General features: G+C 40.3%; 2 protein-coding genes across 2 annotated transcripts; both read left to right on the top strand.

The window, feature by feature from the left end:
• The first annotated feature begins 597 nt into the window (after positions 1-597).
• On the top strand, positions 598-5,595 carry tmed8 (transmembrane p24 trafficking protein 8). Its single transcript, XM_089003989.1, has 5 exons — positions 598-731; positions 2,730-2,811; positions 2,890-2,980; positions 3,250-3,543; positions 4,609-5,595. The coding sequence occupies exons 1-5, from the start codon at positions 622-624 to the stop codon at positions 4,824-4,826; spliced, it is 795 nt and encodes a 264-aa protein (XP_088860115.1). The 5' UTR covers positions 598-621; the 3' UTR covers positions 4,827-5,595.
• A 1,915-nt stretch (positions 5,596-7,510) lies between these two features.
• On the top strand, positions 7,511-15,797 carry LOC148893620 (uncharacterized). Its single transcript, XM_089004651.1, has 13 exons — positions 7,511-7,603; positions 7,688-7,858; positions 7,954-8,059; positions 9,301-9,420; positions 9,464-9,580; positions 10,192-10,366; positions 10,447-10,575; positions 10,689-10,879; positions 10,959-11,155; positions 11,738-11,829; positions 11,931-11,985; positions 13,797-13,894; positions 15,174-15,797. Exons 1-13 carry the CDS (start codon positions 7,542-7,544, stop codon positions 15,395-15,397), a joined length of 1,737 nt encoding a protein of 578 aa, XP_088860777.1. The 5' UTR covers positions 7,511-7,541; the 3' UTR covers positions 15,398-15,797.
• Positions 15,798-16,525: the final 728 nt, after the last annotated feature.

Below are 16,525 nucleotides of genomic sequence, written 5' to 3'. Positions count from 1 at the left end.
TACTTAACATTAAAACTGAATAGAATTGCACCTGAAGTTTCAAATTTGCTTTTCTCAAAAAATCATTTTATCCCATTTCAGAAAGAAAAATCCTGAATATTTATGCGGTGTCTTTTGAGGAATCCCCCAAATCTCGCGAGAGGAGGGGTAAAACTGCACGGCCTTTTGCTGTGCTACTTTCACGGAAACACCCGGAAGTCCCCAAATTCCCATTAGATCCGTCACATGATTGATGTGACATGAAAGTCGATTCTTACCGTCGCATGAGTCGAGATTCAAATCATCCGACGACTTCACGCATTGTTTTCGGCATCGTAAGAACCTCTTAATACAGTCCGGCTGCAGCTAAGACTCTTCTACGCCCCCACCCTCTGTTTTTCCACTGTTACGTCATAAGATAGCATCCTGTTAAAAAAAACATTTTGGTTCGATATAATTATGTGGCTGCTTGGTGAGCTCGTCAAATACATTAAGTCGAACAACGTTAAGTAAAACAGCTGATATTTGACAGTGTCCGGTTCGCGCTGCTTTTTTTACTTGGCCCTCCCTGTCATCCGGTGGGGCGGTGCTTCATCTTGGTGAGCCACGCACTCTGGTGGTGTTTGTCTTGCGTTGATAGCCATGGAGAGGTTGGAAGACACATCAGAGCTGCAATCGCGGCTGTCATCGCTCTCCTTCTCGTCATTTCCAGGAGTAACATCCAAAAATTGCGACAGCGACCCGACCGATAGGTGAGCAACTCCCTTGAAGCTTGAAATGTTGTTATCAGATACTGTAAAATATTCACCATTTTGCATCTTCTTTAATGTCCCTGAATTCACTTGTGTTCCTTGGTCCTCAACTGTAAACTGTGAGAAAGCCATACTTGGTTTCATTAGACCGACCCTTGTGAACCGAGCCCCCATTTTATATTAGAAAATGTCAGCGTGCCGGCCCAAACGTATCGGCAAAAAAAGTCAGAATACTGATCGCGGGTTCGTAACAAAATGACTGACTTTGCATGAAATGTTGGCCTGTTGAATTGCACGCAAAGATCATACTCGCAATAAGTCTTTTATTGGGTTGTATGAATGGCAACAGGTGGATGCACACTGGTTTAGTGTCCTTGTGCCCATACCATCGAAGGGAAGAGCATTAAATTCTATCATTATACGTTCCTTGCAATACATGAACAACAATAAAGTTGTAATGTAACTTCAGTAGCCATCCATCCAGCCACACCAACGAAGACTGCAACAGCGCCGACATCTCCTCTAAACAACATGGACGTGGATTTTTTTCTGCTAATCTGTGTGCTTCCCTTTTTGTCCAAATTCTGCTTTCACGAGTGTAGCCATGTTGAAGCACTAACATTAGTAACATTAACATCAGTCTCTTCGCATTCTCATGGCCTCGTCATGTCTTGGGAGATTTTGAAATTTCGGCCAGAATGGAAGCCACAAAGGGTGCATGTGTGCACACAAAGGCTAGATTTATCATTGAAAGTCAAATACATATTTGGCATTTTATATTGATGGATGGTTGGATGGATGTATGACTACTTTGTAGTAACAGTAGCTAAGTGTTATCAAAGGTGAAGACAATTTTCCATTTGGTTAATCTTGTGCTCCAAATTGTTCTAAAGGCTGTGTCTCATTGAACAGTGAAGGTTTGCAAGTTTACGTGCACATGACGCATCTTATTTTATCATTCAGGATTTGTTCAAGGTTGTGAACAGTCTCATAGACATATTTTAGTCTCATAGACGTTTACTTTTTTTCTTGAATTGTGAAGAAAACTTGATCAAAACTGGCTGCATCACATGGGGATAAGTGTTTTTGATCATGGAGGGAAGAAAAATTGTTTGTGACTCTGTAAACTGTCCAAGTTTATTTTGTTTGGGCTAATATCTTTGGGAATGAGTGCTAAGAGGAAAAAAACATTCACCACTTGCTTTTGAACAACTATACAATACATGCTATTGTTACTTGTCCAGCCCTATAAAAAGATCCATCATATGTTGATTTTATGGCTCTGGGCCACGATTAACTCATTCACTGCCATTCACAAATGTATTTGTTACAAGCTCCAACATCCATATTGAAAATATGACGTAGAGCGCCATTCCCGAATTTGTTCGGGTTCTGTTTTCCATGCTTGGGTGCCGATAAAGCGCTGGCCATGGCCTCTGGCACTGGTTTTTCTTTTCCACTAGGGGGCAGCATTTCCTTTTTTTCCATGTTAGTGCTTTATTCCATCTTCAGCTTTTGTTAAAGCGCTACATAAACCAATATGTATGTATTACATTGTATTTTGGACACCCGGCCTCATTTCAAGCTCACATAACTCCAACCCATGTAGTAATTTAGGAATTAACTTTCTGATAAAAGAAGTGAGTTGAAGGTTTGTAACGCTGTATTGAATGTTTATGTCGTCCTAAAACTCAATATTCTGTGGATTTCAAGTGACGATGACAAAAACCCTGGCACTGGAGTGGACACATTTTTGGCACATCGTCTAGCAGTGAATGAGTTAATGTAGAATCCTCACCCTGGTCCTTTTCCACAAAGGGAGGTATCGAAATCTGCATCCTCTTGGATTGACATGTATAGACATTGTCCTTGCCTGTCTCAATTTGTAAAATCTGACCTCTTTAGTCCAAAAAATAAACTGCACAAGTTGCTTAGTTTTTGGATGTTACTTTCTGATGTTCCCCATACACGAACGACCATGTTATTTGTTTACGTCAGGCTCCAAAACACGGACCTCTCAGCAAACCTGTCCCAATCGCCAAAACAAGCTCGTATGGATGCATCTGAGCAGCGTGAAGAGGTGAGTTGATGTGTATGTTGCTGAGGTACATGTTGATGCAGTATTCAGGCTATAAATGTCTTGTTTTTGTATTTGGAGGCTAATGTTGAGGCCCCCGCTGTGCAAGCCTCGGGGGATCAGGGTGAGAAGAACGGCACTGGGAGCCCTCCGCTCTCCGCTGAGATTAAAGGTTCGTATGTCAGCGTGATTGATGTTTTGTTCTATGCCGGGCACGGGTTCACGCAGGAGATTGTGTCTTTGGCTAGCGTTCGAATCACTCAGTATTCACGTTGTGTTCTTGAGCGTCCATTTTTGTCGTGTTATTCAAATGTGTCGTTCCCGATAGTGTTTTCCGTAAATGCACATTGGTAGGGAAGGGAATGAATACCTAACTGATTCTTCACACATCCTCTGAAATAATGATCAACATGCTGATGTTATTTCCTGCTCCCGCCGCAGCTGAGACGCCACCCCTGAAGCCTCCGCCGACATGGACATCTGCTGCCCTTAAAGAGCTCAAGGCCAAGCTACGAACGGAGAAGGACAGCATGGTGACGGTTTACCGAGGCGACATCATGACCGTCCACGTGCCCACCGTGCCGGAGGCCAAGAAGGTGTGCTGGGAGTTTGCTACAGATGGCTACGACATTGGCTTTGGCATCTATTTTGACTGGACTCCCGTCACGAGTCGGGCCATCACCGTGCACATCAGTGAATCGAGTGATGATGAAGATGAAGAGGAGGAGCTGGAAGGTCAGCAGTTGTAAAAGCATGCAATAGAGAGGAGAGAGAGAAAAAAAGAACTCAACGTGGCACTGTTCAAATGGCAGGTTTTGTGTTTTTTTTTGGGAGGGTGAAATCAATCCCAATCGTGAAGATAGGCCAAGTCATCAAACCAAACAACGGAGATAATGTGGTTGCATAAATAGTCTTGGATACGATGAATGATTCCGTGTTCAGAATCAACCGCTCCCACTAAAGTGGAAATTGGTTTTACTTCTACTCCCAAAAAAAAGTCAGTTGAATTATCGTGCCCATTAGTTTTTTCACTCTTTCTGTGTCTCTCTGGCGTTGTCTCTCTATTTTTCTCTATTTGTCTCTTTCTTTTTATCTCTCTCTTTCTGTCTCTCTTTCCCTCTACCTCTCTCTCCTGTGTCTTTGTGTGTACAATATATACTGTATGTATGTAGTGTGTGTGTGTGTGTGTCTGTCTGTCTGTCTGTCTATCTGTCTGTCTGTCTGTCTGTCTGTCTGTGTCTGTCTCTCTGTATCCCTCTGTCTGTCTCTCTCCCTCTCTATCACTCTCTCTGTCTTTCCCGCTCTCTGTCTCTCTCGCTCTCTGTCTCTCTCTCTCTCTCTCTCTCTCTCTCTCTCTCTCTCTCTCTCTCTCTCTCTCTCTCTCTCTCTCTCAGTCTCTCTCTCTCTCTGTATCCCTCTGTCTGTCTCTCTGTATCCCTCTGTATCCCTCTGTCTGTCTCTCTGTGGCTCTGTGTCTCTCTCTGTCACTCTCTCTGTGTCTCTGTCTGTCCCTCTCTCACTGTCACTCTCTCTGTGTCATTCTCTCTCTCTCGCTCTCTGTCACTTTCTGTCTCTCTCTCTCTCACTCTCTCGCTGTCTGTCTCCCTTTCTCGCTCTCTCTGTCTCTCTTGCTTTGTCTCTGTCTCTCTCTCTCGCTCTCTCTCTCTCTTTATGTACATAAACATATATACAGTATTGAGTTATCTATATATCTATAGTTGTCTATATAGTTATACCGTATATGCAATATGGTCATCCAGTTCTTTGTGATTTATATCTGGATGTTTATTTGCATTGCAGGCCCAGTCACCAATGGAGATGTGGAGAAGGGCTCCAAAGCACAAAGCAACTCCAACCTTGTTGAGCTCATTCCCGTGTATCGCCAGGACAGCCACTTGAGCGTCTGCGGTGGCAGCCACGACTTCCCAGGCGAAGGAACTTACCTCTTCAAATTTGACAATTCCTACTCTCTATGGCGAAATAAAACACTTTACTACAGAGTTTATTACAGTGCCTAAAAATGCCAAATCTTTATGAATGTATGGTTGAAAGAAGGAAATTACTCTTATTATGAATGCTTTAGCAATTTTAAATGATCTAAAAGTTCAAATAAAGAGGTTACAATTAGGGATATCTATTTTTTATCACTGAGCTCGCGTTGCCAATGTCAAATCTAAAGAAGTCTTTCATTTGCAGGCGTGCTGTTAGAAATGCGATCTATAACATATACTGTGTGTTAAGTAGCGGTTATCAGGGAAGATCTACACGGCATCTACTTTCTAGGTGTTCTTAAGTGCTCTAAATATCTGTAGAATTTGCTGTTACTCATAGTTTCTTTTTCACTGCACCTCAATTAAAGCTCTGGTATAATGCGTTGTGTGTCAGAAGGGGACATAAATCAAGAATGTACGGAAGTAGGCGATCACTGATAGTGTATGTGTCTTTTTTATGACAGGATTGGAGCAGCTCGTTATCACATAAAGCTCTTATTATGTAATAGTGATTCAATATTTACATTTTCTCAGTCCCAAGGTTTAATTTGCAGTTGTAGTGTTTCATCTAAATGTACTGTAGTTTGCGCACAGGTCTATACGTGAGTGAAATTCACTGTGTTACTCTTTGTGTTAAATAGTTGTGTTCCGCTGCATTGCAAACTACCTTATCTCATTCCACGTGCTTTAAAACTTCCTTTTTTTTAATGTGTGTGTGTGTGTGTGTTCTTTTTCTTATAAGTTATGATGCTCCTAAGAATTTATATTCAACAATAAAGAAAATAATGTCTTCTTGGCTGTGTGGGCATTGCAAAAGTGCAAAGGCTGCAGAAATGCACAGGAAAGCACAACCTGACTTGTTTCAAATGATCTCGGCATTGTGTTTCGCAAGGGCCTACAGTATGCGCTCCACAATTAGAAAAAGTCTCCCGTGGTTCCATTAAATGTGGCATTACGGGAGTGATGTAACCGTTACCAAGTTCCTGATGAAACCACAGCTTATTTTCAGCTACCACCTCAGAGCCAGATTTACCCATGTTTTACTGGATTTACATTTCATCCAAAGTATAGATGAGACTGTATATTGATTCAATTTCAAACAAGCAGTCAGGGATCAGTGGTACAGTGGGTGTCACCCAACCCAGAGGTTGAACACACAACCCCCAGCCCTTGTTACCATGTTTAAGCTTCTTTGAAGTAGATATCAAATGAAAATTGACTGCATGTCGGAAAAAGACTAGCGATACTTGTGGCAGGCCGTGAATTCTATTGCTAGGCCTTCAGTAGTGCTACTTCTGAATCAATCCAGACTGAAAAAAGTGTGGTGTGATTTACTACCAAGTCCACTAGAGGATACAGTTAGCCAGGAAATAATTGACCGACCTTTCATAATTATGTCCATTCTTTCTTGAAAAATCCGTCTTGAAAATGGCTTTAACAGTAAATCTCCAACCAAATCCATTTCTTCTCCTACAGCCATTGTGGGTTGACAAAACTGTGATTAAATCAACACAACATATTTGCTTATGGAGCTCGCTACCAATACACTGTGCTAGCTCTGGCCAGTATGCTCTTGTCATGAGCGGCTTGTGATCGGAGCAGTTTTCGCAAACTATGATTGGCGAGTGAGTAGCCAATCATAGATTGTGAAACCTCAGACGTTGACCAGCGCCTTCAATAAGGAGGTTGGTACCCTTTTTGGGTTGCCAACTCGAAGTCTGATTGGTTAGAACAAGAGTTTGATCGACACATTTGATTCGACAGGGCCCGTAGAAGTGATTGTGATGGCGTCCAGGTAAATTTCTGACCCTGGTAACAAATGATGGCTGAAATGTGATTGGTTAAATGCTTAAATAAGAAAACACACATCTGGAAGAAGTGCAAGGGGAAAAGTAATGTAAGGAGGCTGAAATACAATTTAGAATTATCTAATCAGAATTTATGGACAAAATATAATTAACATCAGTCTGTGATTCCAATATTTTTAGGCTAGCAGAGAAGGGTTTAAAGGTCTTGATGGTCCACCACTGCTTCAATCATTAGTAATTATATACACAGAAGATAAATAGTTAAAGGACAACCGACACCACTTTTTTGTTTAAAACGTAAAATATAGCTACTTGCGGTGGAGTCTTTGTAAAATACGATCAGTAGAAGTCATTTGAAGCCATTTTACAAATTATGGACACAACTTGTCCGGAGGCGTCCGTTGTCCTTTAAATGAATACACCGTACATATATGCCCCAAATAAATAAACATATTTTTGATTTTTTCTCCCTCATTACATGTTTCCAAAAAATTATACATTTCCTTGTCACTGGCAAGTAAAATAAACTGAAGAAACAAGGGAGGGCATATTATTTGTTCCCACATTGTTGCATTTGTGGTACTAAATGCACAGCATGTCACCCGCACAAAAAAGGCCTTATCCCGTGATTGTAAAGTGTCCTTGAGAGTTATGAAAGGCGCTTAGAAATTTAATGTATTATTATTATTATTATTATTATTATTATTATTATTATTATTATTATTATTATTATTATTATATTAATGATAATAATAATATAATATAGGTCTACTGATATATGCCAAATATCAGAAATAGGTCACACGTGTGACCCTTTCGTTGCTTCCGTGTTTTCAACCAATCAGGGCACGATGAGAGTCTTTTTAATTGAGCCGCGAACACATACAGCTTTGAAACGTGAGATTCATGGGAAATTGTGAGTCTTAAAAAAGAGATGGTCATGCTCAACTTTTACGTCCTTTGGTCCCTGCGTGACGCGCCGCGACAGTTTATCAGGTACACTAACACATATAGTAAACAAGCGTCCGTCATTTTTAAAGGAAGCGATTCGAGGATGTATTGGCGTCTTTACTCGTGCAGCAAATCAAACCGAAGATGCTTCCACGTCCATGTTCCGCTGCCTTTGCCCAAACAACTGGTGATCTTCTGTTTGGGAGATTGGCCTCGCGACGAAACCACCATCTCGGCGGAAGTCGTGGTCGGGGCTGACGTGCGGCCTCAGAACATTGGCACACTCACGTCTCAATTCAAGTGCGTGTGGGACGCTCGGTGGTTTTTGTTTGTTTGTGTCAATGTGTAAGTGGTCAGGAGGTGAAGTGAGTAGGCGCTCTCATCTTCACTTGCAGGTGTTTGACGTTTGAAGGCGACTGGAGTCCTGATCTTGTGGCCGTGGCGGCACAAAAGGGCAGGAGAGGAGTTTATGGCAAGATCGTGCTCACAGTGTGTGGACAGGTACTTGATTTGTATTTCAGTGGTGGACACTACGATGGTATGCCGTTTTTGCTCTTTGGTATGCCGTTTTTGCTCTTTTTCATCAAGTAGGAATCTGTTACTCTCAGAGGCAGAACCACAACAATTTACTTCGAGGCTTGTGTGTGTGTGTCTTGTTGGATTGGGTGTAGTTTATTAATAGGACGAATTGGGTTGGCCACTTCATTAGGAACAGCAAGGAGTATACCGGCCGCCAGATTTTAATCAGGGACTTGATACGGCACAGGTGTCAAAGTCAAGTCCCGGGGGCCAAATTTGGCCTGCCACATCATTTTATTCGGCCCGCAAAAGCAAATCAAAGTTGTGCAATTTCATGGTGCTTGCTAATGTCTGAACCAAAATTTCAAATTGTCCCATGTAAACCACAATAATAGTCATTATTTTTTTACTTCAAATTCAAAAACTAGTTATTCCTTAACTCATTCACTGCCAGATATGCAAAAATGTGTCCATTGCAGTGCCAGGATTTTTGTCATATTCACTTGAATTCCAGGACCCACAGAATATTGAGGTTTAGGACTACATAAACATTCAATGCAGCATAAGAAACCTTAGACTCTCTTCTTTCATAAAAAAGGTTAATTTCTAAATTATATGGGTCTGGAGTTATATGATCTTGAAATGAGGGTGGCTGTCCAAAATACAATGTAATACATACTTACATATTGGTTTATATAGGGATTTAACAACAGCTGAAGCAGGGACAAAGCGCTAACATGGAAAACAGGGAAATACTGCCCGCTCGTGGAATGGAAAAAATATTGCCAGAGCCCCTTATTGATTGGCAGTCCCTGCAAGAAAAACGAAAACCCGAACAATTTCGGGAATGGCGCTCCATGTCATATTTTCAATTCACGAATAAATTTGGGAATGGGAGTGAATGAGTTAATTTGTTAAACGCTCTATATGTCAGATGTGGAGGGGATTAAACATTCTAATGGCTTCCCCAAATTCATAACGGCATCCAAGAGAAAAAAAAAACTAATTACAATGTGGCCCTCTGCAAAAAATGAGTTTGACACACTTGCTATACAGGAATCACACTGACACAGGATGTAACATTGTCCTATTCATGTGATTGTTTACCATACTAGTGTCTTCTCGTTACTTATTTTTATGTCCATCATTTCTTCTATACGGTTACTCTCCACTTTGACAAAGTACTCTTGTTGTCCCCCATTGTTCATGTCTCCTTGAAACAGGAGCAGGGCAACATTTTAAGCAGCAGTACTCCACTGGCCCAGAGGAAATGTGTGTTTCCAGAGCAGCTCAGTGCCGTAGATCTCTCATGTACTTCCCAGCTAAGTGTTGCAGACACTACAGTGAGACGACAGTCTTGAAGGCGATTCACGTGTGTCCCGTCAGTGCAATTCATATCCATCTTTCTTTGTTGTACTTTGTGTTTGTTATGGTCATGTCCAGGTTAATAAAGTGGATACCAGGACTTCAACCATGAAAAGTAAACTTTCGCTTTGGCCTACGGTAAGAGAACAGCTTTCAGACTTTCATTCAACATGGTCACGTGAGTTGTGTAGTATTTCTTTAGCTATCCAGCCAGCTATCGAGCTCGCTATCTAGCTAGCTAGCTATTTATGGCGCTGGGTATTTATCGAGCTAGCTGCTCACCCACAAAAACTTATCCTGTGACTGTAAAGTGACCTTGAGAGTTTTTAAAGGTGCTTATAAATCAAATGTATTATTATTCTTTATTAAGCTATCAAACTAGCTATCGAGCTGGCTAGATAACTGTTTGCTACAGGCGTGTATTTTCATAGGTTTTCTGTAATATTTGAGAGAGTCACGTGTATCCCTATCTTGACAACCTACCTATCAAGCTAGCTAGCAATAGAGTTAGCTAGCTATCAAGCTAGCTAACTAACAATCAAGTTAACTAGCTAGCTCCCTAGCTAGCGAGCTAGTTATCTGTTTGCAGTACTGTCATTAATTGCGAATCAAAAAAACTCTTATGCAAAACAGTTGGGTGTGTTTTTTCATAGGTTTTCTGGAGTGTTTGAAAAAGTCATGTACCCCTGTCTTGACAACCTAAGAGCATAATGGTATCATTATTGCGAAGATGTTCTTTCTTTTGAAAGGATGAGACTCCTAAACGGACTGTCATCAACAAGAGAGCCCATGTATCGTGGAGCTCCGAGGATTGGGACCGTCCCATCGAAGTCTATGAAGGTTTGACTCCCAAGAAAATGAGACTATCCCGAATGAACAGCCAGGAAGAATTGACTGAGCAGATAAAATCAAAGGATAGAGAAGGTCAGAAACCTAAAGTATGGTGACTTTTTTAAAATGAAATCAACAAAGGTAAATCTGCTTTGGACAAAGATCTACTCTAGTTTCAGTGTGTCCGTCAAATCGATGGAGCCACTCAATGTGCCTCAGCGACCCTGACACTGCCATTCTGATTGGTGGAGAAACTTCGGATGAGAAATCCTGTAAGGACTCCCTCTGGAAGCTGGAGTTAGGTCAGTACAACCTGGTCGAGGGGAAGGTGATAAATGTAGTCGGTGATCTGCTGAATACAAATAAACATCCACTCTTCCCCTTTATTGTGCCCAACCCCACCTCCCTTTTGTAGACCATGATTTCTGGTACCCAATGAATTCCTCTACGGGCGGACCCGCGCCTCCTCGCGTCAGGGGAAACTCTGCGACTTATGACCCGGAATCGAAGGCCGTCTATGTTTATGGTGGACTGACGGAACACCAGGGCAACAACACCGACCTGTACATCCTGAATACTCTCAACTGGAAGTGGAAGCTTGTCACAGTGTGTTTTTGTCACATTTAAATTTGTTGGAAGCCATTTGAGGGTGGAAAAAAATAACAATTGTCTTTATTCCATTTAGGCAAAAGGGAATGTTCCTATCTTGGCATATCACTCTGCTGTTTTTTATAAGAAGGAGCTTTTTGTCTTTGGCGGGCTTCATCCCAGTCAGTCTTCTGAAGAAAAGACATGCAGCAATGCTCTGTACATTTTCAACCCAGAGTTTCAACTGTGGTATAAGCCCATCGTGGAGGGAGACAAACCTCTTCCTCGCTTTGGGTCAGTGTCCAGTACCATTAACTCATTCACTGCCAGACGTGCAATAATGTGTCCACTCCAGTGCCAGGGTTTTGGCATTCTCGCTCGAATTCCACGAGCCACAGAATATTGAGTTTTAGGACTACATCAACAATTCTAAGAAACATAAGAAACCTTACACTCTCTTCTTTCATCAGAAAAAAGAGTTAATTCCTAATTTATATGGGTCTGGAGTTATATGAGCTTGAAATGAGGGCAGCTGTCCAAAATGCAATAAATACATTGGTTTATATAGCCCTTTAACAACAGCTGAAGCTGGAAAAAAAGCGCTAACATGGATAAAAGAAAAACACTTCCTCCTTGTGGAAAGGAAAAAAAAACATTGCCAGAGGCCATCGCCAGTGCTTTAACAACACCCAAACAAGAAAACAACAAAACCCGAACAAATACGGGAATGGCGCTCTACGTCATATTTTCAATTCCCAAATAAATTTGTGAATGCCAGTGAATGAGTTAACTATAGAGCTAATGCTTTTTGTTATTGTTTTTTCTTCCCCACCGGTGTTTTCATGTCTTATTTTTATTTTATTTTTTGTGCAAAAGCCACTCGATCACACTTCTGTCACACAAGCTGATCATATTTGGTGGTCGGAAAACTGCCACATATCTAAATGACCTCCATATCCTTGACCTGGGTAAGAATACAAAATCAATAATTGTGCTTGGACCCTATTTTTGTGCAAGTTTACACAGATTAAGCCTTACCCTTTCTTTTCGTTTCCTTTCTTGTGTGAAGGTTTTATGGAGTACACCGCTGTTAAGTTCGGGAACATGCCACCGCTGCCTCGAGGGTGAGTACCATGACCTTAACCCTCATAGTATGCGAAGAAAAATCACATTGATTATGTTCTGGGTCATTTTTACCCATATGCAAAAATCCACACAAAACAGTCAAATAACTGTTTGGTGTTTCTGAGATGTTCTAAACATACTTAGTACTTGAAAACATGCGTACTTGAAATGAGAGACAACATATTTTCTATCACATTAGGATATTTTAGAACTGTTTTGAAGAAAGGCTTGAAATTAATGAAATTAATTAGGTTGTACAGTGAGACCTCAACTTACGAACTTAATTGGTTCCCAGACAGAGTGTGTAAGGCGAAAAGTGTGTATTTAAAAAAAAATTCCCATAGGAAACCATTAAAATGGGAATAATCCGTTCCCGGGTTTCCATAAAATATACTTTTCAACTAAATAAGCCTTAAAACTACACACAACATACCTTATTCTATGTATAATAAATGTGCTATTGTATTGCAATGAAAGAAATACACTGCATTGTATCATAAAGTCACTTTATTTACATTTGTGATGGTCATTTATGGCTTGATGATCAAGACATAAATATAAAAGATACACACTCTGTCTGGGAAACAATTAAGTTCGTAAATTGAGGTCTCACTGTACAGCCTAATTAATTTCATCATTTCACATTACGGGCGACTTGTATTTTAAGTGTTGTGCCATGAAAACCCATTTTTCAAGCCTGTACCTTGATTAAAGATTGACATCCATGTGGTTTGATCTTTGCATGCGATAGCCTTTGAAATGCAAAGTCATGCAAAACCAGCAGACTAAAATTTTCCATTGTCGTGACTTAGTTATGCTAATTATTAAAGTAGCCCACGCACTTAACCCAAATTCATGTGCTCCTGCATCGCAACAACCAATCGGTGTCAAATGGGCGGCATCATCATATCGTCTAGTTGTGAGCACCGGGAAGTACAGTACGTATTTAATAACTCTTGCGCCAAAGACCGTGTGGAGGAAAAAAAGAAGGAGCTCCGAGTATTTAGGCAACAAGAACAACCCATTTATTATTTATAATTTTATGGTTTTATTGTTCTGGTGTTTATTGTTCCATTGTTCTTTTTGATTTGAAACTGTCCTTGGTTGCTTTGAAAGGCGCTTGTAAATTAAATGTATTGCCATATTTTCCACTGTATAATGTGCACCGGAGTATAAGGTGCACCCCCAATGAATGGTGTATTTTCAAACTTTTTCCGTATGTAAGGTGCACCATCAATGAATGAAAAAAGTTTTCATACAAATAAATATATAACAGTTTCCCAAATATAAGGCACTCCACATTATAAGACATTACAGTAGAGGCTGGGGTTACGCACGACTACAGTAAAGTCTCGTTATATCGATATTCAAGGGAGTCCGAAAAAATATCGATATAACCGGGACTATCGATATATCCGACCCTGTTTGTATGTAATTTTCTCTGTGTGTGCATAGAAATAGTATCGATATAACCGGGACTATCGATATATCCGATATCGATATAACAAGACTTTACTGTACTTCTACAGAGGGAAATGGAGTCGTGGCAGCTGACAGCAGTTGCCAGATCTGTTGTGGCTCAATATTACTTCACATATAAGGTGCACTTGCGTATAAGGGTGGAGGGTCATCTTTTGAAGAAAATCAAGGCTCTTGGGTGCACCTTATACACCGGAAAATACTATATTATGCATCTTACTATGGAGTACTATGCATCTTAAACATTGCCAACTCAAAATGATCCTGAAAACACGACAAAATGACAATTATTTGCACTTAACTAAGCACTGTTCTGTGTATGCATGAGCAGGTTTCACGCCGCCCTCCCAGTTTCCGACAACAGGATTTTAGTGAGTGGGGGCTGCAGCGCAATTGGTGCCTTGCAAGATGTTCATGTCTTCAATACTGGTAAATACGAAATCTATTCATCCATACACATTGCAACCTTAAACGGAACAAATTAATTCCACGGCTGTTGTTCCATCTGTCATTTTTCTGATTTAGAAACAGTGTTTCTTACACGGCATAATCTGCTCAGGGTCCAAATAGTCACCTCAAACGTTTATATGTTTTGAAATGTGTAAAAAAAAGATTTACCAGTAATTTCTTTAATGAAAGGTAATGCAACAGTGTAACGGTTTTCAACTCCTTTTTATGTAATACTTTTAATCCACATACTGTTTAAAAAAAAAATCACTTTAAGGACAACCGACGTCTCTGGACAAGTTGTGTCCATAATTTGTAAAATGGCTTCAAATGACTTCTACTGAGCGTATTTTACAAAGATTCCACTGCATATATCTATATTTTACCTTTTAAGACTCGCGCTAAATATTCAGGAAGTCTTGTTTTTGAGTTGGTGATGAGTCCGTACGTGACGTCACTAAAGGACTGGCCCTGAACGTAAAAAAGGCGCATTCTAGCGGTCTTTCCATCACGTCAATGTATTTTGCTGTACTTGTTTGGTCTGGGGACCTCGTGTTGCACCCAAAAGCCGCCAGAAGGCCAGAAGAGGGCGTCCAAGAGCCATATAAGGAATTTATCAGCCTGTTGAAACGGAGGTGGCCACAGGAGGTCTGCATTTTGTGCCTCTTGTTTTGGGTGAGAGATTTCCCCCCAATGTAGCTTCAAAATGGCACAAAACAATTATTTAATTGATTGCAAACATGTATGCTTTCCTCTTCAGAACTATTTGAATCATATTCATAACTGGATGTGTAACAAGAAAGCATGTTCTCCGAATCTGAAGCAATTGTTTTGATTCACTAGCAATGCTAGACGTATTGGCGTGACGTCACGAACTGGGGGCGGGACTTTCTGAAAATGCACAATTCGCAGCTCAATTTTTTGCAGATTTTGGACACTTTAAGTCATTTTTATTGGTGTTTTGCATTTGAATAAAAAATATCGGGTATTTTAGATGCTATAAAACGTTTTTCTGGATGTCAGTTAAAAAACAAAAAAGTGATGTCGGTTGTCCTTTAAGTAGTATGTATCCTGATATAAAGCCAAACCACCACGTTTACTGCATAATTTCTTCCATGTTCTTTTCTAATCTGAATACATTCTGAATGAAGCAGCTCCTTTTTGTGTTATGAAAACACGTGTTTGCACGTCATTCAATTTCATAGTTTTGAATGGACAAATATTTCCAATTCAAATCTACTGCTTCACTCCCGTCAACCAGACACCTTCCAGTGGACTTCCGTGGCATCGTCAGAGTTGAGTGTCAAGCCTCGAGCAGGACACAGCATGATACATTTAATTTCATCAACATCAGCAGATTCTGTGACACAGAAAAGGGATGAATCCGTCAAAATCCATTGCACACTACTCGTGTTTGGTGGTTCAGACTGCTCCGGTACTTTCTACAATGACACGGTTAAGTGTGCAGTGGAGATTCCTTTATAACGAATGTTGTTTTTTATGTTTTTAATCGGAAAGTTCAGTTTTTAAAACCTATAATTGTCATGTTTGCAAAATGGCCATTGACTACATTGCATAATTTTAACAATCATTTACATCCTGTTTTAGCCCCACACCATAATAACCCATGCTACCTCCAAGCAGCAAATATGCTGCGGTATGTCGCACTTTGCATAACAAATCAGTTATTTGCATCGTAGGCATGAAGTCATGACCCCCCAAAATAACATCCTGTTCATTTTTTTTCTCAAACAATTCATGATGTCAAAACACAAACCCCAATCGTATTGAAATACATATTGAATGTTTGTGTCCATTTACTGACACCTACAGTTCATTATGTTAAGTATCATTTCTGAGGTATGATCCAAAAGAAAACACATAATAAAACATGAAATCAAATGTGACCTTCATCCATATTGTATTCCCATATGGGATTTTTGTATTTTTTCATCCAGTTGTCATGTCTTTATGTGTCAATGTGTGTTTCTCCAATGTGGATGTGAAACCGCTTTTATTTTCGTACATCTTACGTCAACTCTTGTATATGTCTGCTTCATGATTCCAATGCAACTTGTTTTTGCCCTGTTCAGTGTTTGACCTCCCATGTGTTCAGATTAAGCGAGTAAATAAAGTAAGTGTATAATAAATCATTTCATGTTTTTAAACAACACGAACATACCTGAATTTAAAATGGTGACAAAAAATTGGCAAATACACAAACAACCATTCATGCTCATTGCCTGTATCTGTATACTTTTCTTGTCAGGGGAGCTTATTTTGATAGGAGACAGGGCAGTGTAACACGGTGTAGAAGTGGTTCGGGCAGGGGTGTCAAAGTCATTTTTTGCTGTGGGCCACATTGTAGTTCCGGTTTCCTCTCTGGGGCCGTTATGAATTTGGAGAAGCCATTAGAAGATTTCATCCACTCCTCATATTACAATAGAGCACACAACGAATTGATAAATGACTAGTTTTCAAATTTGAAGTAATAAATAATGACTGCTATTGTGGTTTATATATATATGACGATTGGCTATCATCATGGAATTTCACAAGTTAGATTTGCTTTCGCGGGCCGAACAAAATGGTGTGGTGGGCCAGATTTGCCCC

This window comes from Hippocampus bargibanti, linkage group LG09 (genome assembly GCF_051943395.1).
Source record: "Hippocampus bargibanti isolate YZ-2025 linkage group LG09, ASM5194339v1, whole genome shotgun sequence".
Taxonomy (NCBI): domain Eukaryota; kingdom Metazoa; phylum Chordata; class Actinopteri; order Syngnathiformes; family Syngnathidae; genus Hippocampus; species Hippocampus bargibanti.
This window is presented reverse-complemented; position numbering and strand designations above follow the sequence as displayed.